Source organism: Sander lucioperca, chromosome 4, assembly GCF_008315115.2.
Source record: "Sander lucioperca isolate FBNREF2018 chromosome 4, SLUC_FBN_1.2, whole genome shotgun sequence".
NCBI classification, from domain to species: Eukaryota; Metazoa; Chordata; class Actinopteri; order Perciformes; family Percidae; genus Sander; species Sander lucioperca.
In genome coordinates, this window is record NC_050176.1 from 44,879,197 (window position 1) to 44,903,030 (window position 23,834).

Below are 23,834 nucleotides of genomic sequence, written 5' to 3' on the forward strand. Positions count from 1 at the left end.
ATGGTTGCGGTTAGCCAGCTCGTTTTGGCTTGTGACGTCATAAGCCGTGCCGATTTTGAACAGCTCACCCAGAGACTGAAGGCAGGACACATTCAGAAACTGTATCTCACTCAAAACAGCATGGATGTTTTTTTTCAAAGTTTGTATGTGTGTGGACGCACCAGAGACACAAAAGAACACCCCAAATCCCAGAAAAAGTGTTTTTTTTTCATAATATGGGCACTTTAAAGGCTGCATTACAGTAGAGTGATGTGATTTTCTGAACACACCAGACTGTTCTAGCTGTTCTATTATTTGCCTTTATCCACATAGTTATTATATCAACATAACAGATGATTATTTATCAAAAATCTCATTGCGTGCATATTTTGTGAAAGCACCAATTGTCAACCCTACAATATTGCCACAATATTGATATCGAGGTATTTGGTCAAAAATATCGTGATATTTGATTTTTTCCATATCGCCCAGCTCTACTGCTTATTCAGAAAGGATTGCCAACAAAGGCTGAAAAGGAGACACAGGCTATATAGACCACAGTCAGATTGTTATATGACAAGTTAACTTAAATATAATAAAATATAGGGGACAAAAAGCCTAATTTACCTATTCTTTGGTCTGTTCCCAGTTGCAGCGGGATTGATTTACAATGCAAAGTGTTTATTACACAGACTTGCTTATTGTCTAGATAATGTATTAAGGCTTATGTAGTTTGCTTTGTTATAGTTTAGCTGATGTTTTTGCTGTGCTTTAGTCTTCTGTTGGTTTGCCTGGTAGTCCTGTTGGTTGTGAGAGGGATGTTTGTAGAACAATACAACTTTCACAAACAGAGCCCATATGATGCAGGATACTGAATATTGGCTCAACCTGCATTTGACTGTTCATAGTAGAGTGCTGTCTTGGTCTTATAAAAAGTTGATGCTATGCAATGTTTAATGTGTAATATCTCTGAGATTGAGAAGAGCAGAATTTGTTATTTATGTGTCTGCGATATTGATGCTGCCAATACAGTATGTAATAGAGGTTTAAAGTGCAGTATAGTCATACGTTTATAGAAATTTCACATGAATTAAATTGTTCATATAGAAACACTTCACATTAAACCTGAGATTTACTATATACAGTACTGTGTTGTAAACGGCTCATTAGCCGACCCAGGCCAGGTCCGATAATTCATGTTGACATTCAGACCAACTCCAGGGCTTATTCTGGGTCACTGTGTCAGTCTGCACTGGCTGTGTGTCATCGTGTACATCAGAATGTCAAGTAATGTAACTAAGTAATACAATGATCCTTATTCTTCAGAGTCAGCTATGCATTCAAGTAACAACGGTTCATGATTGTAATATGCTCTACATCTCTGTGGACATAGCAGTTATGAGGCCCTCTGCTAATTTCAGCGATGCCTCCTTTAGCAGGTTAACTGACTCAAGTGGACTCAATTTGATTCTGACAGTGGGACCCCTCTATGTGGCCACTGAGGCTTGTGCGAAAAGGGCTCAAATAACTTCACTAGTCATAACCTAAATGCCCACTTTCTATTTTTTATTCCCACTACCCAAACCTTACCAGATTGGGACTTTCTATTACGGTTAATGATGCATGACCTCTGCGCTCAGCTTTTGCAACTCAAGACAGCAGAAGAGGAGGAACAATAACAACATCTAAAGCTGTGTGGAAAAAGGACCAACAGATATCAAGCCTAATGATGCGCAGTGAAGTTTTTTGGCTCGACCATCAGGATCCACATGCTCTGCATTCCGGTCACAGCCCATGTTGTATAATTCATATGGTCCGCATTCAATACGGCAATCATGGATTAGGACTTTAAACCTCCCTTGGATGCAAGCACTTACATAAAAATCGTATTGGTCAGATTCTGAGATGAGACATTTTTCTTTAATTCCTCCGAGCAGAGTCACCAAGTATAATCAACATACAGTATACTGTAGGAAACCTTGATGTGTGCATACTTTACTATGTGTGTACACAATGCAGTTTCGGACATTGTTAACATCTTAGTGCTAGGTAGCCTTTGTTAACTTTGTGAGCTGTTTGAATCATTATGGAGTGTATGTCCGTGGGGGAGGAAGTGCTTTATCATCTCCCTAGTATTCAAGAAGCCTTAGAGCAGCTTCAGGCCTTTGCATCCTACTGTGGATTCAATGAGCAAACATGATTTACTTGTTTTGACATTGAGGTTTGTCTATTTCTCTTTGTCTGTGTATGTTTGTGTGTGATCATGTTGCTTTGTATATGTGTGCCGCCGTATTTGTGTGTGCCGTTAATTACTGGTGACTATTTGTGACCTCCATTAACATCTTCAGCGTCACTTCGCTTGCAGCCAGTTAAGCCAGTAATTCCAGCAGGAAAAACTAAATGACTTTGCATAAGCAGCCACTTTTTTATGTGTGTGTGTGTGTGTGTGTGTGTGTGTCTTTGTGTGTGTAAGCTACACTGTGTGATCATTAGAAATGGAAATTAGTGACTCCCTCGCCCCCTAAACTCATTGTCTCTCAGACATTAGGTAATTGTCTCTCGCTGCAAACCCCTCCATTATAAAAGTCTGTCTGTTAGCTCTCCAATTCAGTGATTTAGGAGTGACTTTTTAGATTAGAACATTGCCATGAACGTGACAGGCTAGATCTCACCGCTCATTCTTTCCTCGCCTTCTTTTCTTAAGCACCCCTCTTATCTTTCCATCCTATTGCCTAAATTGTTCATGCCGTTTTAGGTTTGATACCCCCTCTTTCATTTTCCTACTGCTCATCCTTTGCTGCTCTGTGTTTCTCTTTTTTTTTTTTTTTTTTTACATTCAGGAGACTCTCTCAAAAGTATTTTATCATGTGCCTCTCTAACCAGAGATGTTCACAAGTCATGTTTTGGAAGTCAAGTCTTTCAGCTCGAGTTCAAGTCAAGTCTCAAGTCTTTGAGGGGCAATTTCAAGTCAAATCTCAAGTCTCTGGCCATCTGATCGGCCCCTCAGACTATATTGTTAAATCTTATGAATTCAAAGCATGTCCTATAGCTACCATCCATACAGTACAGTATCAAAATCAGTTGTAGGATAACTTTATGGGGTCTACTTAACACATCCCTCTAGCCCTAGGACCTGGTGAAATATTAACCTAAGTCTGTCACATCTAGGGCTGGTCACCAAACGTTGATACTTTTATGGCACTGAAAAAAATACCCGGATCCTATGAGTATCGAAAAATTATTTATCTTTCGGTGCCAAATTTCGGTTCCAAAAGCGTCTGAGCGCGTAAGCGCAAACTTATCTGTCCTCTCTGCATATTGACACAGAGCAGAGCTCCGACCGACACACGCACGCAGAGGTGCGGACGGAGCAAACTACGTTGGTTCTGCAGTTTTGTTGAAGTCACAGTGAGTCACAGCAATCCCAATAAAGTGGTTTTAATTGTGGTTACAAATTTTCAAAACTTCACGCAGACAGCGTTTGCTGCAATATGATGGCGAGCCGAAAGCTGGCACAACAGTGGTTTCTGTGCCCTGATGACTGACTGACAGACTGAGGTTGTAAGGAAAGGCAACTTCTACAGCACCTTTCAGCAACAGGGCAATTCAGTTACATTCCTTTGCACTTAAGTTAGTTCTTCATTAGTTCAATGTTGACAACAGGGCAGTCACCAAGGTCATGTCATTATGCAGTTTGCACTAAAAAGTCTTTGTTCTTTACATTCCTTTGCATTTTAGTTAGTTCAATATTAGCCTGTACACAATGTCATTTGTTTATTTATTTATTATTTATAATATGTTCATGTTGTGGCAAAAAGGTTTATCTTTTTTTGTTAATTTTTAAAGTAATAAGCAGTTTGAACTCACCGCTGTAATGCCATTTATTTTCTAAGTGTTAGTAGGCTACGCTCAGTGAAAATGAGTCCAGCGCGAGGGAGACCCGACTCGGAGGAGGAGAGGTTAGTGAGGCCAGCGTCTCCACGGCAGGTGACAGTGCGCACAGATCCACTGCACTACGCATGGATGAAATAATGAAATAGTAAATAGGACTACAGTAACAGAAATATGTGCAGAATTAAGACAGTCAAGACGGCCCAGTGTTTGGTGGAGCGGGTACACCTTGTTCACTTAATAGCCTACAAATCATCCACAGGATCAATTACGCATCACATGAGTGTGCCCACCCGACACAGCTTTGTTCTGGGGAGTTGGATCTGTGCGTCCCGCCAACTAATGACAAAAGGCACAACTCCGGGCGGACTTGGTGTCGTCATTGTCAATGCATTTTTATATATGTGAGTGCGCGCACATAAGGCATGGCACATGTGTTACGTTGCACTTTATGGGAAAGGGCAGGGGACATGCAGCTCGTCATATGTTTCCCCAACGTATATGTGCCAATAAAAGAAAATAGAAATACATGAATAAATTTAGATTTAAAAAGCAATAATTGCATGAAAACAGGTTATTGACGAAGCTCGAGTCTGAGTCAAGTCTGAAGTCTTTTGGGTCGAGTCGCAAGTCAAGTCTGAAGTCAGCTGTTTGTGCGACTTAAGTGCGACTCAAGTCCGAGTCTCAGACTCGAGTCCCCATCTCTGTCTCTAACTCCTTCACGTCCCTTTCATCCGTCACTTTTCTCTGGCTACTAACAATGTAATTTAAAATGTATTCACTTTCGTATAACCTCTTGTTGGTACATGTGATTACCAATGTTATAATTTTTTATCTGATGTTGGATAATGACCATTTCACAAGAAACTAAATTAAGAATTTTTACACTATTTTGATTATGTAGTTTACTTAAAACATACAGCTCTAATAATAGCATAAAGTCCCAACTATTCAGTAAACTGATGTTGCTGCTGGCTTTTTCCAAAGATTTGTCAAATTGTATGCATGCTCTGTCTCTTTCATACCAAGCTGCTGAGTCATTTTGTTGATCGTTGGCATTGACAAAAATCATATTGTATTTTCAACAATGTTGCTTAGTCGTTCGCCCTCCTCACCAACCCACCCACCCTTTCTCTCTCAGCCCTTTTTGAAAGTGCTTTGCTTCTCCTGTTTGATATGTGGACAATCAGCAGAGGCTGCATTACCAACTCGTCACTTCTGTTTTCTCATTTATCTTCTTCGATGACTTGTAGATGTAGACGTGGAGTAATGTCTGAAAGAGGCTCAACTAATATTGCTATCTTAAAGTGATTTTGAGTCAGTCTGTCACCTGTAATTGCTGTTATAGTATACTATGATTGTGAGTTCCCTTTCTGTGGTCCTCTCCCTCTCCTTTCTATTCCAGTATTGGCAGCTCAATTTTTATTTTTATTTTTTATTTCCCTATGTGAATATGATAAATAATTTCTTTCTAAGTCTGAGTCATGCCCTTATCGTCTGCACTGTTTGTGGCTTTTTTCCACTTCCTTACTCATTATTGTGTGTGTGGTGTTACTGTATTTTTGAATCCTCTCCATCTTTTCTTTCCATCACCAGATTGCCTGTGCAGTCTTCGCAGCCTTGCTCCATTTCTTCTTCTTGGCAGCCTTCACCTGGATGTTCCTGGAAGGGGTGCAGCTCTACATAATGCTGGTAGAGGTGTTTGAGAGCGAACACTCCAGGACTAAGTACTTCTACCTGGCAGGCTATGGAGTGCCTGCTGTCATAGTGGCCGTCTCCGCTGCAGTGGACTACAGGAGCTACGGCACCGACCGAGTGTAAGGATAGAGGGGTGGCGAAGGGAGCGTAGCGCGAAGGAAGGATGGATGATGGGGCCAGGGAGGAAGGGAGGGAGGCTGGAGTGCCTGCTGTCATTTTGGCTGCGTCTGCCACAGTGGACTCTCCAAGCTGTGGCACTTCTGAAGAGTCAATACAGAGAGGTTGAGAGGGGAGTGAGGCAGAGAAGAAGGAAGAGGGGGAGGGAAGTATGGTGACAAGCATGGGAGGATGCACCACAGAGTGCCTGCATGAGCACAGCAGCGACAAAGTGTGAATATGGAAGGATTTAACGGGCGGGATGCAAGTAGGGGGTCCACAGTGGAGCAGATTGAGAAGAAAAGGAGGGGTTTTAGTGTGAAAGTGTGAGAATGGAGGGATGGAGAAGGCAGTGATGGAATAGCCTGTCAGGGTGTGTACATGTCCATACTGGTTTGCACTGGCACTGTTGTGTGTGTGTGTGTGTGTGTGTGTGTGTGTGTGTGTGTGTGTGTGTGTGTGTGTGTGTGTGTGTGTGTGTGTGTGTGTGTGTGTGTGTGTGTGTGTGTATGTTAAAAAAAAAGCTTGCTTCCCCTGAAGGAAGTGTAGAGTAATGAGTGGGATGAGGACAAGAATGGTAACGTATTCATGCATGCTTGACTTGTCCAACCAAAGACACATGATGATTCCAAGAAAAGTCAGTCAGCATCTCATTCATATAAAATACATAATACATACATACATATATGCATAATAGGCCACCTACAAATACACTGGAGAGAACATAATGTGACTTTCACATGTGTGAACTGTCCACCCCATTTATGCTGGGACTAAAAAAGGTCAACATTTTATTCATACAGTGCATATGCATATTATGTGCATAATGTGTATAAAATGGATATGGTGCACCATACATGTCGGTGACCTCTCCTCTTTTCTGTGACTGTATGAAATCATAAGGACTAAAGAGAACATTAACAATGTGGACATTGCATTTAAAAACATGCAACAACAAACATCCCCCCTCAATTGCTTATAAATGAGCAGCTCCATATAGAAAGAGAAAAATGACAGGACACTATAGGACTGTTGAATGATTCACATGCTCAAATGCTCAGGCTCTCTGCTGCTCTTGGGGCCTTTTGTAGTTAAGAGCAGCTTTCCACTAGCTACACATCGAATCGTAGAGGTTTGAAGACAGGTAAAAGGGTTGAATTTAACATTGTTTAACCGTCAAGCCACACCAACCCGTATGCTACTACGATCAATATTTCATTGTGGGATGATCATTAAAACATGAGAGTCTGAATGCCAAGCTCTGGGTGAATAATCAGACTGCATGCCATTAGCTAACAGACTAGGAGACTTGCCTTGAGAAGATATATGGTTTAACGTAAAAATGCTAAATTACGCGATATGTTTTGTGAAAATAACGAGCCGATCACACAAATGGTATTGAAATCAGTGAGAGTGTAAAAAAATTCATGTCACCAAAAAATATTTTCTTGTAGTTTCAAATAATATTTAACCCAAGCAATCAATGTTTCTTCTTTTAATGTCCTCATGCCTCATGGATTTGTAAAGACATTGACACAGCTGCTTTTATGGCAAAGAACATTTAATCAAAAGCAGTAAAAGAAGTTGTAGGACTCATTCATCAGTCCAGCCTTGAAAATGGTGCTGCTTATCATGTTTGACACAACACATTGAGACAAAACCTTTGGAAATATCATCTGCCATCCCTGCTGTGTCACCTTGTCAAAGAACGTACCCCATTCTCCCACATATTAGCCAGTGGCACTGCGTCTTATTCACCTCCCATAATGAAGGTGGCAATGACTTAGCAAAGGAGCCCTAATGGAGGATACAGTGACACAGTCAGGGACCCATAATAGAGGGCTCTCTAATGTGGTGGAAATTGAAAGATTAATAATTCAAAACCAGCTGGTCATGAATCAGTCAGCCATTTTGCTCCAGCGGTTTTTCTCTGCACATTTTCCTGCAACCCGTTGGGTCTGACCTCAGTGGAGGGCACTCGGGGACATTTTTTTTTTTCTCCCACTTGCTGCAAATTGATGAGTAAAGATGTTTGGGGTAATATAAATTAGCATAGAGTAGTATATCTTTTACCACCAATGCTAACCTTGTGGTCAGAAATAAATGTGTGTTATGTGTGTTCATGCATGTTGTGTGTGTGTGTGTGTGTGTGTGTGTGTGTGTGTGTGTGTGTGTGTGTGTGTGTGTGTGTGTGTGTGTGTGTGTGTGTGTGTGTGTGTCCTTTAACCTCACCACAGCTTTTCCAGACTCCATTAATAGCCTGGTATGGGGGCTGCATCCATAACTCAGTATTCAAATGAACACAGTGATGTCATATTTTTGCGACCACAAGATGTGGCCGTGTCATTTATCTGTGCCCCAAAGGGCGACGTAAAGGTGAATTTATCACAGGTGCCATCCCTCGCTGCCTCCCCCTCTGTGTGTGATGTATGTTTGAGGTGTGCGTATAGTCTTTTTCCTTTAATCCTGCAACCCTTTTCTCACTGTTCTTTATCTCTTTTACTTTTTCATCCCCCACAATTCCTTTTGTCCTCCCTCTATGGTGATGCAGTTGATATACTCTATGTCACGTAATGTACTACTGTGTGTGTACGTGTGCGTGCGCGTGTGCGTGTATGCGTGTGTGTGTGTGTGTGTGTGTGTGTGTGTGTGTGTGTGTGTGTGTGTGTGTGTGTGTGTGAGACTATGATGCATATCCTGTCCTCCGATGGTAAATCCTTGCTACCCTTGCGACTGGAGCATGTTTTTAATCCTGTCTTTCCTCTCCTGTTCTTCTTCCCTCTGTTTCTCATGCATGATGTCTCTTTCTCACTGTCTCTCCCTCTTGCTCTCTTCCCCTCTCTCTCCCCCTCTCTGTCTCTCTAGGTGCTGGCTGCGATTGGACACATACTTCATCTGGAGCTTTATCGGCCCTGCTACGCTCATCATTATGGTGAGATACACCTACATGCATGCTCACACACATAACACTGCACTACATGTACAAAGTAGACTTGCTGCCACATGTTCGTGCAGGAACGACATGGTTACATTAAGGTGTTTGTTAATCTTCCCACAAGGTTTGCCAGAGCTCCACAGCAGTGTAAGCGAAGGGAACTTTATATGTCAATTTAATAATTCCCACTCATGGATTAACTCTCAAGTGGGCACATATTCCAACAAGCTGGAAATCTTCGGAAGGACGAACCGCAGATTATGATAAGAACTCTACAAAGTTATGTTGCTCTTAAGCACTTATTTGATAATCCAGGCACTGTACTTCCTCCCGGCCCAGCTTCTTTATTACAATGCAGCCCATAGCACAGACAGCAAAGACACACAGTTTGGGAAAGAGAGAATGAAAGCAATTGGACATGTTCCTAATTAGGTGACTGTCAGCTCTGTACTCATTTTAGAAAGGTCAAGCAGGCTATCACTGATCTACTGTAACTAGGGCTGTAAGGGGCAGCAGTGCAGGTGGGCCTGCTCTGTTATGTCTCTCAGGTAACATATACAGCCTTGGAGACCGTGCACAACAGTCCAGACAGTCATTATTAAACCACCCTATCTATGCAGTAGCAGGCCAATAGAATAGACAGCATCTGTGAGAATTGGAATTCTATTGTAACAATGATCCTCAGTGGATGTAATGACTGCTGTATTTTCCCTGATGCTCAAGCTGCTGTATTTTGAGCACATAAAGGGCTGTTGATTGTGGGCTGATACTGTGTCCCCAAGCCAATTACTGCTGGAAGGGAAAATGAAATGATATGCACTGTGTGTGAGTGAATTGTTGTGGTGACACTGTCTTTAATTAGGCTTGTTGCCACAGAATATTACATTGTATGTTTGTGTGTATTTCAGCTGAATGTAATCTTCCTCGGCATTGCTCTTTATAAGATGTTCCATCATACGGCTATTCTCAAACCAGACTCTGGGTGTCTGGACAACATCAAGTAAGTACATGTATGCATAAAGTCCTGCCATCACTCCAGCGTGCCTGGTTCGAAAGCGGGTGTGATTATGCATGCTTGTGTGTGTGATTGTGTGTGTGGATTAAGTTAAAGGAATAATTCACTATTTTGGGAAATACGCTTATTTGCTTTCCTGCCGAGATTTAAATCAGAAGATTGGTAGCACTTGTCTGTCTGCTCAATATGTGGCTGGAGCTAGCAGCCAGTTATCCTGGAAAGGGGGAAACAGCTAGCCAAACTGTCAGAAGGTAACAGACTTATCCTATTTATCCTACCAGCACCTTTAAAGCTCACTAATGAACAAGTTATATCTTGTTTGTTTTATCTGTACAAAAAACAAACAAGCAGTGGTTTTACCGGGGATTATGTGCCAACATTTCTTAGCCCGGAGAGAAATAGTCCTTCCCTCAATCTCCTGTAAAGCAACAAATTATTGTTTTAACACTTTGGTTTTTGTATGGATCAAACAAACAATATGCAATGTGTTAATTAGTAAGCTTTAGATTTTGTTAAAATGTAATTTTAAAACAGCCAGGCTAGCTGTTTTCAGTCTTAATGCTAAGCTAAGCTAAAAGGCTACTAGCTCCGACTTCATATTTACCTTACAGGCTTTAGAGTAGCATCCAAGTGTATTTACCAAATGTCAAACTATTCCATTAAAGGTGCTGACACACTAGGCAGACGGCAAAGAACTTGTTCCGACGAAGTGTCTTGGCCAAAAAGTTGCACTTGAACACACCGCAAAGACTACAGTTGACGGCCAACTAACGCGCGTTCTGCACCTGCGTGAGAGGCAGCCCTACACTGTATGGATTAATCAGATGAGATTAAATGAAAATGAAGATGAGATGAAAAAAATATCAAAATGAGAAGAGCCTTCTGTGTGTGCCCTCTTGCCTTGAATTGGCCATAAAAAGGAGACGAGTTGCGATGGTGCATGACACACATTGAAAAACTAGGGTGACAGACGCTCACCGCCAGCCCAACTTGAACCGACGGCCGATGATCTCCTTAGTTTGTCAGTACCATAAATCGAATCTTCATCAGCCTTCTTTGTATTTTAGCAGCATAATGAAGCACACTTTCTTAATAATTTCAAGATGCTCCTCATTGAATCCATAATATTATCATTCCCAGTCATGTTTTTACTCATCTCACCCTTAGAGAACGTTACTAAAATATGACTTCATTTCCACTGAACACTGAAACTCTGTCTCTACTAAGCTAACTAATCAGGATTGTGTTATTTCTTGTTCCAGTGCAGCTCAAGACAAAAGACTTTAGTCTAATTCAAACAATACGCTCATGGCTTGGAGCTCAACGCCTTACTGAGGCACAGCTCAGAAGCCATAATATAAATCACAAGATGGCTTACTCATTTGATTTATCATTTAAACATTAATGCCAATGTATCTTTCATGACCGCAGTTTTAAGCAGGACTTCCAAGTGGGAAGCATTTCAGAAATAAAGACAAAATCAGCTGATCTTTGCTTCTCTGCAGTTCAGGGGAATGTAATCGAAAAGCCTGATGAAAGATGAAAATCATAGAATGATTTAAAATATGATGCTTTTGGATCTTCTTTTTCCCCCTCCTTTTTAATGACTTTCTTTTGTCTTTTTGAGCACACTAAAGGCTCAATAGGTTTTAATGTTTTACACTTCATTAGTCATGTCTTTTTGTGGTTCATTTACTTGTTAATCATCATCATGCCCTTTTTGTCTTATTTTTTCTTCTTTTTGTTTTCTTTGTCTCTTTAACTCCAAGCCATCATAAGTTGTCTTTGTTGTGGATTGGCTCCGGTAAGGCCACTCTCCAATCAGGATGCTTTTCGTCTTCTTGGCGACATTTTGATTGGTTTGCTTGTTGTCCTATGTATCTGTCCAACCTCCCTAGAGTCTATGCATATCCCTAAATTAACTGTTAAACTGCCTTGTGAAATGGATTACATGTTGATGTGTGATTTGTGAGCCCAAATGACTTATAGACCTAATGTGCTATTGAAATATTATAATGGTGAGATGTGGATGAGGGGAACCAGAGCTGCTAGAGAAACCATGACTCAAGGGAGCACTGGAGAAAGAGGTGGAATGAAGGGATGGAAAAGTGAGGGATGAGTGTACCCTTTATTGAAGAGGGTCGTCAGACGAGCTTTATTGGAGGTTCTGTCTCGCCTGAATGGTGCCACAGAGGGCAACATCGAATCAATCACCTCAGTCTCACTCACTTACTCTCCTCCTCTTTCTCTCTTCTTTCCTCCTAACTCTTCTAATATCTCAACCTCTGTCGTCTTCTCTCTCCCCCTCCCATCGCGCTCTTTCTTTCCTTACACCCTTTCTTTGTCTCCATCCCTCGCATGAGAGGTGATCACTGTCCAGTCAGCCAATCAAATTAACAGCCATCATCTCGGCTGTGGCAGACCAGAAACTGTGACCTTTAGTAGGAAATGTCATTTATAATGGCTGCAATGTCCCTCTACTTGCTGCCCAGTGGAGCCACTCACATGGCCACACACACAATAACGTGCACACTCTCAGGCAAGGACTTACAATGTATACACATGCCTCGACGCAACCACATTCCTCTGACATTTGGCCCTTATGACTCACTTTTGCATAGGCTTTATATGAAACGGAGGTTCACAGCCTTGAAAACTTTTATTAAAATTCATTCTATTAAAGTGTTATAGTCACAATTGCTCTAACAGACTTCAGTACCCACTTCTGCCTGCGAAAACGTCTTTTACCCTCTGCAATGTACTTTGAGTGATGGAGTTTGGATTAAACTTGGAAAAAGTCCTGTATGCTTGACCTTCTCTGTATTTGTTGCTGACGTCAACTAGCTTATAACCACCCCTCCCTCTCTTGAGATGGTATCTAAATGAGCAAATCCACTTTCTCTCTATTCTCTTACCATTTTCGTACGAGTGTAATTCTTTTTGGCAAAACCTCCCACTGTTTTCTCCATCCTACATTGAACCCTCTCTAACCCCTTTCTCCTGCCTCATGATCCCACATGCATTAAACATGGCTGAATAGCTTTTCTGATCCAGTAAAAAAAAATGCCTCTCATGTCATTCGACTTACAATTAAACCTGCAATATATATATATATATATACTTTACCCATTATGTGGCGTAGCAAATGGTGATGTTGTCAAGAATGTAAGACATTGAGTGACACTTTAACTGATAGCGACATGCAGCATTTCTCCCTCTCAATTATTTCCCCTCTTCTTCTAGGTCTTGGGTGATCGGGGCCATAGCCCTGCTGTGTCTGCTGGGCCTGACTTGGGCTTTTGGGCTGATGTACATCAACGAGAGCACCGTCATCATGGCCTACCTTTTCACCATCTTCAACTCTCTGCAGGGCATGTTCATCTTCATCTTTCACTGCATACTGCAGAAGAAGGTGAGGGAGACAAACAGAGACAAGGCTGTACAGAAATAGACACACACACATGCTAGCATTGATCAGCAGGGACACCAAAAATACCTGCAGAGCTGTCACAGAGTTTGATTGGTCATTTAGTAGCCCCCCTGGCTGCTCAATTCTCTCACTTTTTCATACTGACTACCTCTCACTCTCTCTTTCACTGTCTGTCTGGCCTTGTGGCAGCAGGTAACAAACAGTGTTTCTGTCTTCCCCCAACCGAAAAGAACGTTTTTCATCATCAGGCAGGGTCATCAAGCCTGAAATAGCTTGTTCAAAACTTTGATAATATTTAGATCTTATTTGTTGTACATTGTACATTTTGGGCACAGGCAGAGGAAATATGTCTGTTTTGATGTCTAAGTGGCAGTGGTAACAGGTAAACTCCTCTGATGATTTAATACAACAACCTCACTCACATTGATAAACACAATCCCCTTTTCATTTCGAAAAGATGAACTAATTTTATATATGTTTTGGGTTAGGTTTTTTTAAATATTTGAATTATATGTGGCTTCCAGGAAGAGCCTACAGATCCTGGGATATTTTTACAGTCTCCCACACACTCGCAGTGCCTGGGAGTACAGAAGAGGAGTAGGAAATGGAAAGAAAATTCATCAAAAGCTTAATACTCTCGTCTGTCTGCAGTCCCGCAGAGAGTTTTTAGTTTTAACTGTACCACCAGTAAACAAGTGCAGTGTGTGTGTATGTGTATGTGTGCAATATACTTAAGTATGTGTCAGGCCATGGGATCAGGTATTCTGAGAAATGTCCTCAGAACAGTGCTGAGGTTTTATTTGGCTGCGACCCAACATGGTTTCTCCCAAGTTGCATGGAGCTACTCACCACACAGCTGTTCAAACAGAGCATGTGGCAATACACGTCTGTCAGTCCAACAAGCTTGTTAAAAAGCAATTAAAGTCCTATTTGTTCTAACTTGATTGGGATCTAAATGCAGATGTTCTGTGTGTACAAGTGCTTCATATGTCCCCCTGAGGAATATGTCTATTTCAGATGGATATGTGGCAGTAATAACATTTGGGGTGGATGTTTATGGGGGGAAAGTTTATAGAAGTTAATCTGTTAATGTCTAAATTTGGATGGAGTTAGTGTTCGCAGAAGGAATTTGAGGACAAGAAGTTAACAGAGACACTATATTAAGTTAAGCCCTTCCATTCTGTTTCTTTGCTGTTTTGTCATCTTAAAAATATGCTTCAATATGTGCAAGTTAAAAGTGGAACATCAATCATTTCCTCCTCCTTCATGTGTGCTTTTTGGTTGTATATATTATATACAGTATGTGGATAGTGTGTCGGTGTGTAACTCTCTCCCCCTCACACCTCCCCTGCCTAGGTGCGTAAAGAGTACGGCAAATGTCTGCGTACTCACTGCTGCAGCGGCAAAAGCGTGGAGACGTCTATCTCCTCCTCCAGTAAGACCACCACCTCACGGACGCCGGGCCGCTACTCCACAGGCTCACAGGTGAGCTTACCTGCCTGCACACCTGGACGCTACAGCACAGCAGACTCTCAGGTGAGGCCGGAGCACGCCATGAGGTTTTTGGGTTATCGCTGTTCACTTTCAACTAGATTCAACTCAGAGTTTTCAATTTTTATTGTAGGCAAATTAAAAAAAAAAAAAAAAAAAAAGAAGAAGACTATAACTGTGCAAAAAAGTGAGATAGCCCAAACCCTGACTCAGACCTTCACATATTGATGCTGACACACAGGTAGATGGAGTATATATGACATTGATGAGTGATTATTTTCCCCCACCTGTTTCTCTCTTGCTGGTCGTTGCTTTGCTTTTACCCTTTACTGCCTCTCCTGCACTAATTTGCCCTCATTTTGCACATCATACCTTCATATATTACGTTTCTTACCATATTTCCTTTCCTCTTTTGTCGTAATGTCCTCCCATCCCCTGATTTGCTCCTGCTCCTTCCTTTTATTCTTTCTCCCTTTCATTATTGCCACTCCTCTGTGTCTTTGTCCATACCTTTTCTTCCTCCTCTTCCCTCTCTTTCTCTCTCTCTCTCTTGCTTCTTTTCTCCTGTGTATAGAGTCGAATCAGGCGGATGTGGAATGACACTGTGAGGAAACAGGAGTCTTCCTTCATCACTGGAGACATCAACAGCTCCGCCACACTCAACAGAGGTAACCACAGGATACCTAACATTTGCATCCTCATCACTGTCACCATATCTACTGTATTAATAGCGGGAGGCTCAGGCAGCATACACTGTCATTTAGTAAAGTGGTAGGAGTCCAAACTCCTATTAATGGTACTGTGTTCTTCTAGAGAGGAAGATTAGCAGCACAGAGTGTAAATATCACTTACTACTTTTTTCTTGCTGCTTCAATGGATGACTTTACAGGGGGGAGAGTTAGGAGGAGACTTGTGAAAACTGAAACATCAATCAGTTTGTGGTCCCATTATAATTCTACAGAGTGCAGAGTTGACTCTGCTACAGAGGGCTTCTATACTTCTCTTTCCAAGGATTGTCATCTTTTGAAGCATTTGTGGGTGATACATCCTTTAAGTTAAAGTATGTGTGCAAGTCCTGAGCTGAACACCAGTGGTCCTTTCATTATTATACTTTAAGGTATGCAGAGCTGCATTAGATTAATACTTTATTGTTAGCTGTTAGTTAATGTAGTAGTGTGTCTCTTCAGTTGAAGTTACTGATTATAAAATGAACTGTGAGTCCGTTTTCACCAATGTACGGTAAAGTAGAGCAGTGTAATGCATGTTCATCTCATTATATGAGGGCTACTCTAGTTACACCAAGCTTTTCAATGTGTATTAGTCTTAGTTCACTGTATTTCCACTGTATTCAGAGCTGTCTATTGCTGTCCCTCAAGAGAAAGTCACTGTAAGAATGGATTCCATTAGTAGAGCTGTCTGAGGGCTACGGTAATGAGGACATAGACATCCAAATGGCTGAACATTTTGACACACACACACACACACACACACACACACACACACAGTGGATCGCACACACACATACTCTGCCATTTGTTAGTCTCTAAGTCGAGGTGTGGCCCTCGCTTCCTTCAGGCTACTAATAAGCTGTTAGCATGACAGATTGATGCTAAAGCAGACACGGTGTGTGTCAGCGCCTGAATTATCACACACTTAGCGAGGTAGGGCTTAAGACACCCCCGCCCCCCTCCTTCCCTCACACTTTAAAGTATGGTGCAGAGAGCTACTTAGCCAGTAGATTTCAAATGACTATGTACTGTGGCTTAGTGAATAAGGATGGGATGGAATAAATTGGATATTCTGATAGGAGATTGACTTGTTGAAATAAGGACAGAGTAAAATGGAGAAGGAGTGTGTGCATTTGAACTTTGAAGTTCGGTTTGAAGACATTATTCAATGTAGAATATATATTGTCTCGTTTTTATGTCAGTATTGATTAATGTGTAATGTCCCCTATAAATTAATTAGTATATAATATAATTACACATTTAAGTCTATATTGAAGTAGTTCTATCTACTCTGATGGCACATTCCACTTTTCTATTCTTTGTAATTTATTCTACCTGTAGCTCAATTACGTCAGCCAAGTTCAGGCTGCTGGCCAACTACTCATATATGAAATAGTAATGAAGGTTTACTAATATGAACTAAACTGTGGTATCCTACAACAGTGGGGAATACAAAACGTGTGGATTAATCTATAGGAACTGTCGTGGTCATTCGTCTTCTGTTTTTGTGTCTTTATGTGTACATGATCCAACCTAGGGAAGGAAATGCACTGAGAACACTTTTTTGTGGCCCCTTTGTCCATTAACTAGCCTGTAGTCATGCTGCTCTGCTCAAGCGTATTGAACTGCAGCACAATCTTCTCCAAGCCATGCTACTTTCTCTCTCTCTCTCTCTCTCTCTCTCTCTCTCTCTCTCTCTCTCTCTCTCTCTCTCTCTCTCTCTCTCTCTCTCTCTCGTCCCCTCCCTCGGCCTGTATGCAGTGGCTGCAAGAATGACTTGTCAAGCTTTTTCTTGGCTTTCACCTCAAACTATGTTTGCTTGTTTGATTTACTTGTCCTCTTCTCTCCCTCCTTCTTCCACACACTCACTTTCCATCTCACTCTCCCTTCCTCTTTTTCCTTCTTGCTTACCTCCACTCTGCAATGTCTACATGCTCTCTCCTCCAACCTCTCCCTCTCTCTCTCTCTCTGCTCTGCCTTTATTTTCTTGAGTGCTTCTCTCTCTTCCTCTCTCGACTTGGCTGTTGCTCTTCCTCTCTCTTTCTCTATCTGCCTGTACCAGGAGCCATGGCTAATCATCTTATAACTAATGCTCTCCTTCGTCCCCATGGTACTAACAATCCTTATAACACTCTCCTGGGGGACTCGGCAGTCTATAACAACCCAGCCGTGGGCATGTATAACACCCAAGGTGTGCCTGATGTTCCTATAAATATACAACATTTGGAACGTTAGCTTAAAGCTATTTTTCATTTTGCATGATTATTTCATTTTAAAGTTTGCTACTGTGATTCACTTTTGGCTGCATATCTGATCTATCCTATGGCTCCCAAGCGAGGCGATCAATCACACTGCAATATTCGTTTCACAAAGGACACCCACTGGGCAGTTCTCACAGCACATACATGTGGAGATTCTGGTGATGATTTATCAAAACAGCATAACAAGTTCAGCAGATTTATTGTATGCTATAGATGCACACTATATATTACTGGTTGCAGATTATTTTAAAAGCTACTTGGGAGCCATGAAATATTTGTACTATTTTGTGTTAATGTTCTATTTTATACAGTATGTGCTTCATTTTGAATGTTATTTTGTATGTGTCAGTTGGGACTTGTATTGCTGGTCTTAGTGCATGTCTGCTGTATACGCATGTTTTAAATGTAAGGTGTGTTATATAGGTGTTAAATAAATAATGAACCATGCTGTAGCAGCCAGTTAACAATAAGGCCCTAAAAGGCCGACAGGGTTTCTTTGTTAGACATTTTTCATCATGCCTCCAATAACTGTGCAAGTGCAAGTTGATTTTGTAGCTGCTGAAAATTGTTTCTCTCGATGTATGAACTCACTTCTGTCTGTTTTCTCTCTTCTCCCTTATGCTGTCCATTAGCACCATATCGAGACACAAGTATGGGCTAAATTATTACTCAACTACTTCCATCAACTTTCTTCTCTCTTTGCTTGCTTCTAAAGCACTTTGAATATTTTCAGTCCAATCTACATCCAAAGAGTAGTTTTGTTTGGCTGAAACGTTCAGTCAGTCCATGTGATATGGTTGTCTTATTTGGTTTGTCACACATTTTTGTCACACCTTTATAGGAAATGCTATTTCCGTAGAGTAATAAATCCACAGTAAAAAACGAGCATTACCATTGAAATCACTGAATTGAAATATTTTTTAACAAATTGACATTTACATTATATTTGAGATGCAATAGGTTTGCCCTTAAATTACTCACAATGTAATAACTTTACACTCAACATATTTATTTATTTATTAACATTCTTATTTTTCAAAACTTTTTTTGTATCGCTGTAGTGCTGGTGGTAATTGAGAAAAGAAAGTATCTCTGAGGTTTCTCTTAAATAAATTATGAATGCTTGAAGCATTTTTTTTCTTCCAAGAATATTATCAATGCTAGTTTGTAATCCTCAATTCACAGCACACACTATGATATCAAACATGATTACAATCTCTCTTCTGAGAAATCCACTTAATTTATTTAAGAATCCTAATAATTATGAGTTTTTTTTAAATTATTTGTTCCTCAGAGGGCATCCTGAACAACGCAAGAGACTCCAGTGTTATGGATACGCTCCCTCTCAATGGTAACCATGCCAACAACTACAGCATGGCCAGCAGTGAGTACTTGAGTGACTGCGTCCAGATTCTGGACCGTAGTGGCGGCTACGGCACCCACAGCAACCATAAGGAGACAACCCTGGAGAAGAAGATCCTCAAGGAGCTGACCTCCAATTACATCCCATCCTACCTCAACAACCATGAGAGAGCCACCACCGAGCGCAATCACAATCTGATGAACAAGTTGGTCAACAGCAGCATGGCCAATGGAGGTGACTGGTTTAATGTCAACTATTTCTGGTTTAGACAGTTCCACACATTTGCTTTATCTAGAACAGGGACACTACTTGTAAAGTGCATAATTATACACTTTTGAGCCTCAAACTTTTTCACTTTTCCTGTGTTTTGTTTGTGCTTTGTATGTATTTTACTCACAACATTTATACTATTGATAGACATATATATATATATGTTGCAATTTATTGTGTTAAAGCTTTAGTGCGTAACTTTTTGATATTAATGAATGTCCGTTACATTCATGCCACTGCATGCTACAAAGCTAATTAAGACTATCAGCTCCACACAACTCTCTCTGTATTTCTCAGTATGGCTATGTTCAGAAGATTGTGTCGTCCGGTGACTTTCCCACACAGAAGCTCGAGTAAAGATAATTACCTTTTCTGAAGAGTCCATCATGTTTTTTAATCCTCTGTGTCGTATTTGGCTACAGGTAACTGCGTGGAGGAGGGGTGGGGGCGGCAGAAACTATACACTATAGCTTTAAACCTGCAATAACTGTTTTGTTTTTTTTGGCCACTTGGGGGCAGCTGAAACAACCTGTGAACGCAACACTGACATATCACATTTTAACTTGTACAGTCACCTATTTAGAAGCCAGCAGAGTAACATCATATTTTGTTTGGAGTCGTGTTTCTGGCCACCTGGCAAATGCAATTCCAAAATGATGTTTACCTGCGCTGTGCTTTCCCTCTGTGCCTGCGTCCTACCTTGCGATTTTACCGTGGATCATGTGTAGGCGGCTTTAAGCTTCCAAATGCTCCACTACGTTTACCAGCTATGCACCAGCTAGTCCGCTGTTTGGTTCTCGGCAGGGAACATACAATGGTTTTGTTGAGCTTTTTTGCTGAAAATAGCTGCCTGCTGCTACCACAATAATGCATATGAGAGCGGTAAGATCAACCAAAACAGTGAATTTGAGGGCCGGACAATGAGATCAACGATGATGAAACCCTCTGTAAAGCTGAGAGGAAGATCTTGTGAAAATATTGATTAATGCCACTTTAAAAAAGTCAAATACATTTTTTGACTAGTTAACACTGAAATATCCACTTTAAAGTGCTGAAATCATCACCATACTAGCAATAACACTGTTCCTTGTTGAAATGACCAGAAATATGCTATAACTATTATTTCTGCCCGGGTCTTCCAGGGAGCATGGCAGGAGGCAGCAGCAGCAGCAGCAGCAGTGGAGTTGGTGGGTGTGTGGGCAGCAGTAAAGAGGACAATGGTCCCATGATACTGGACAACCCTGCAGCCTTCCCCCATGAGGAGAACCTGGGTTTAGAGATTATTAGAGAGGAGTCCAACGCTCCGCTCCTGCCGCCACGGCCTCCTCCGCCAGACAGCCACCCCCCACCTCCGCCACCCCCTCACAGCTTCTCCCGGCCACGGCGCATTCCCCAAGAGACCAGCGAGAGCTTCTTCCCCCTACTGACCAACGAGCACACTGATGAGCACACGCATTCACCCAACCACAGAGACTCACTGTACACCAGTATGCCAGTGCTGACGGAACTTCCAGATGGGCAGATGAATGGTTTTACAGACGGAGAGGAAGACAGCTCCGGAGAGCTGCAGCCCTGTAAGAGTGCCACTGCTCCGGAGCTGGACGACGTCTATTATAAGAGCATGCCAAACTTGGGCTCCAGGAATCACCTTCACGAGCTACAGAGCTACTACCACATGGGCCGTGGTGGCAGTGATGGATACATGGTGTCCGGCAGCAAGGAGGAGTCTGACTCGTCACCTGAGGAGCCGCCCGTCGATCCTTCCCACCTGGTTACAAGTCTATAGAGCCAATCAAGAGACTTCTATCCCTCCCCAGCCCATTCTCACACTTCCGACCTTCCAATGAAAACATTCTGTGTTGTTGATTGACAGACTGAGCTGGCCCAAACCTGGATTGATGTACTGTGTGTGACATTAACTATGGTTCATGACAATATGGTTGCGAATTCGCTGGTCAAATGAAAGCAGGGACTGAATGTATTGTCATAAATGGTGCAGACTGAAAGGGCGGTTATGAGAGACTTTTTGTGAATATACAACAGAAATGGAACTTTGAACCTGGAAAGGAGGGGGAGGGATTCTGTAATTTCACCCTACCTGTTACTTTAATATGAGTCTTGGATTGACCGTAGCCCCACAAGTTCCCCAATATGGACCTCTGGCAGATCATAGCATATAGTCTCCACTACCACCACAACAGGGGCGTGGCCCCCAACCCTGGTTAAAGGAGCTGCCTGTCTGTTTGTCTGTATGTCTGTTTCTCTGTCTCACTCTTAAAGACACATACTGGGATGATGTTTCCACCTCTCTAAAGGGTAGAGCAGGATATTGCACTCCAGTGTACACAACATAAACTGGCCTTAAAGAGGCCCTGCCCCACTACCTGCCAATCAAGTGGAGGATGTATGATATATGCCCTCACCACCGATCATCCCAAAAACTATTTTGTTGAGCAACTGAACTGTTACCATAGCCCGCTGATGTTCTGAATCCTCTTCCTGTTCGTATCTGCTAAACTGGAGTTGTGTCTGGGCTGGTGTAACATTCCTGCAAGTTGTAGTGACTGCGGCTACTGTGTATTTCACTGAAAACAAAGAAGGAAGATCATAATACAACAGACTGAATTAAAAAAAAAAAAAAAAAAAAAATGGGTTCCGTTTCTTCTCCTTTCTTCTGTAAAAGTTTTCAGTTATCAAAGGATTATAAAGAATTCACAAACTGTTTCTATGTATTGTACAGAATACAGATACAGATACAAATGTTGCATATGACCAAGTCTTTTATTTTTTACATTTTTAAGTTGCAAACCTTTTGTCTGTGGAACTGTTCTAAAATGTCATGATGATATGTTCTGGTCACTGTAGAAGACAGAATGAGCAAGGAACAATCTGTCATGTCACTATTTCGTAAATACAGAGACAGTGAAGCACTCCTTAATTAATACGCATATACCCTACGCTCACTTCATTCTGGTCCTTTTATAGCAACACCACTGTCACTTACATTTTGCAAATCAGTTGTTACTATATACTTTACCACTGTGTAGATTTAAAATTACAGGGGAAATGAAGTGGCTAAGTTTTGTTTGAAAGAGATGGTTGCTATGGAAATGCTGCATTTTAGTCTGGAAGTGGGTCTCATCTCATTTGTTCTTGAATAAAAGGGTTTCCTTCCTGGTGAAAAAACAAAGATATCAGATATTTGGAGCAACACAAGAACATTCTCTCTATTGCCAAATATTCTACAAATTGACATTGCTGTGCTGGATGAGATTGTACAGAAAAAGAATGCTGAGAATAATAAATGTCATTCTCTAAACTAAAAAAAGACAATTTCCACTATTTGAAAAAGGGTGGGTCTTACCTGTGAAATGCCATTATTACACCATTTATGTGTATTGAAGATGTGAAAACCCTGCACATAGCAGCACTGTCCAATGTGGAAATCCAATGTTTACTTATTTAGGAGAAAAAAAGTATATGAAGTGTAGCTTGCACATTTATCCCACAAGCCCCCTTCATGTCCCCAAGAGAGAAATTATTTATTTATCTGTTTATTGGTTTGAAGACAGCAAAACAAACTTGGAGGAAAAAACGCTGGCTTTAGGCAGGAGTAAATAAATGGCACTGGGTTTGTTTTACGGTTCTTTTTTAAATTATTATGATCATGATTATTATTACAATATTATTGCTAATTATTTATTCTTTTTGTATGGGTTCCAAGTTGAATGATCTCATAACTAATATTTGTTGTAACAGTGAAAGTTGTTTGCCAACAAATAAATTACTGACATAGCCTTGCGGTTTTCCGCCTCTTCAGTGTTATCAGTTGTTACATCGAAATTAAATGCAAACACAGATTTAAACCCAGCAGTGTTTTCACTTCAAATATTCATTTCTAGTCATTTAGGGAGATTACATACTGTTGGTATGCCAACATTTCTGTTTCATTCTTGGATGAAATTCTGTAAAAGCTTTTCAGTATTGTTTACAGAATAATATTGAGCACTTTATTTTGGAAGAATTTTGATTGTCTGGCAAGTGTATATGCTACAGTTCTCCTTCGCATTGAGACTATTCCATACTATACTATACTATTCCATATGTATGTGGGCCACCTGAGAGAAAAGCACCTGTGACTAATCTTCAATAGTCACTTGAGGATTAGGTTGAGAGCAGGTTGTGCTGATAGATGTATGTTTGTGTTCGAGGGCAGCTATTACTATTTAGGTCAGCTTCCTGAAACAATTTCCTTTGCAGAATGAAATGTATACCTTGATGCCACAACAGTGGGATACTACAAAAGGAGATACAAATGGGGTATCACAATACAAGATTCAGTTTGTTTCCCTGTACATCATGGTTGTCTAATGATTGTGTATTGTGCAACATTTATACTATACTATTGGAAAGTAAGCCGTCAATGGCCTCAGTCTCAGTTGTATGCCTTGTCAGAGGGGAGCTCTTCATTGACTACACATGCCATGGTTCTCAGAAATCCTGAGAAAACCTGAGACCACCTGGGGCCTCCTCGCTTGGCAAGACTTACTATTACAGACACAGAGCAAGTTGGACTCCGATTTTGAGCCTTGCCTCTGATTGGTGGCCAGCTGAAGG

The 23,834-nt window shown here is 41.3% G+C and overlaps 1 protein-coding gene and 1 long non-coding RNA gene across 13 annotated transcripts in view; one reads left to right on the plus strand and one right to left on the minus strand.

The window, feature by feature from the left end:
• The window catches only part of adgrl3.1 (adhesion G protein-coupled receptor L3.1), a 123,490-nt gene extending 100,475 nt beyond the window's left edge, over positions 1–23,015 (plus strand). For 2 of the 12 annotated variants that reach the window (XM_031285822.2, XM_031285823.2), the window contains 10 exons: positions 5,467–5,687; positions 8,590–8,656; positions 9,568–9,659; positions 12,918–13,086; positions 14,461–14,640; positions 15,170–15,263; positions 17,386–17,514; positions 18,217–18,234; positions 18,879–19,181; positions 20,360–23,015. In XM_031285822.2, coding sequence (XP_031141682.1) covers positions 5,467–5,687; positions 8,590–8,656; positions 9,568–9,659; positions 12,918–13,086; positions 14,461–14,640; positions 15,170–15,263; positions 17,386–17,514; positions 18,217–18,234; positions 18,879–19,181; positions 20,360–21,003 — 1,917 coding nt within the window. In that variant the 3' untranslated portion in view covers positions 21,004–23,015. The remainder of the gene's footprint in view (positions 1–5,466; positions 5,688–8,589; positions 8,657–9,567; positions 9,660–12,917; positions 13,087–14,460; positions 14,641–15,169; positions 15,264–17,385; positions 17,515–18,216; positions 18,235–18,878; positions 19,182–20,359) is intronic. The other 10 variants (XM_031285824.2, XM_031285833.2, XM_031285826.2 and 7 more) reach the window with 7 other exon arrangements.
• On the minus strand, positions 17,625–17,809 carry LOC116040462. Its single transcript, XR_004102673.2, has 2 exons — positions 17,706–17,809; positions 17,625–17,674 (listed from the first exon to the last, which is right to left on the minus strand). It is a non-coding gene; the product is annotated as an uncharacterized LOC116040462 (long non-coding RNA).
• Positions 23,016–23,834: the final 819 nt, after the last annotated feature.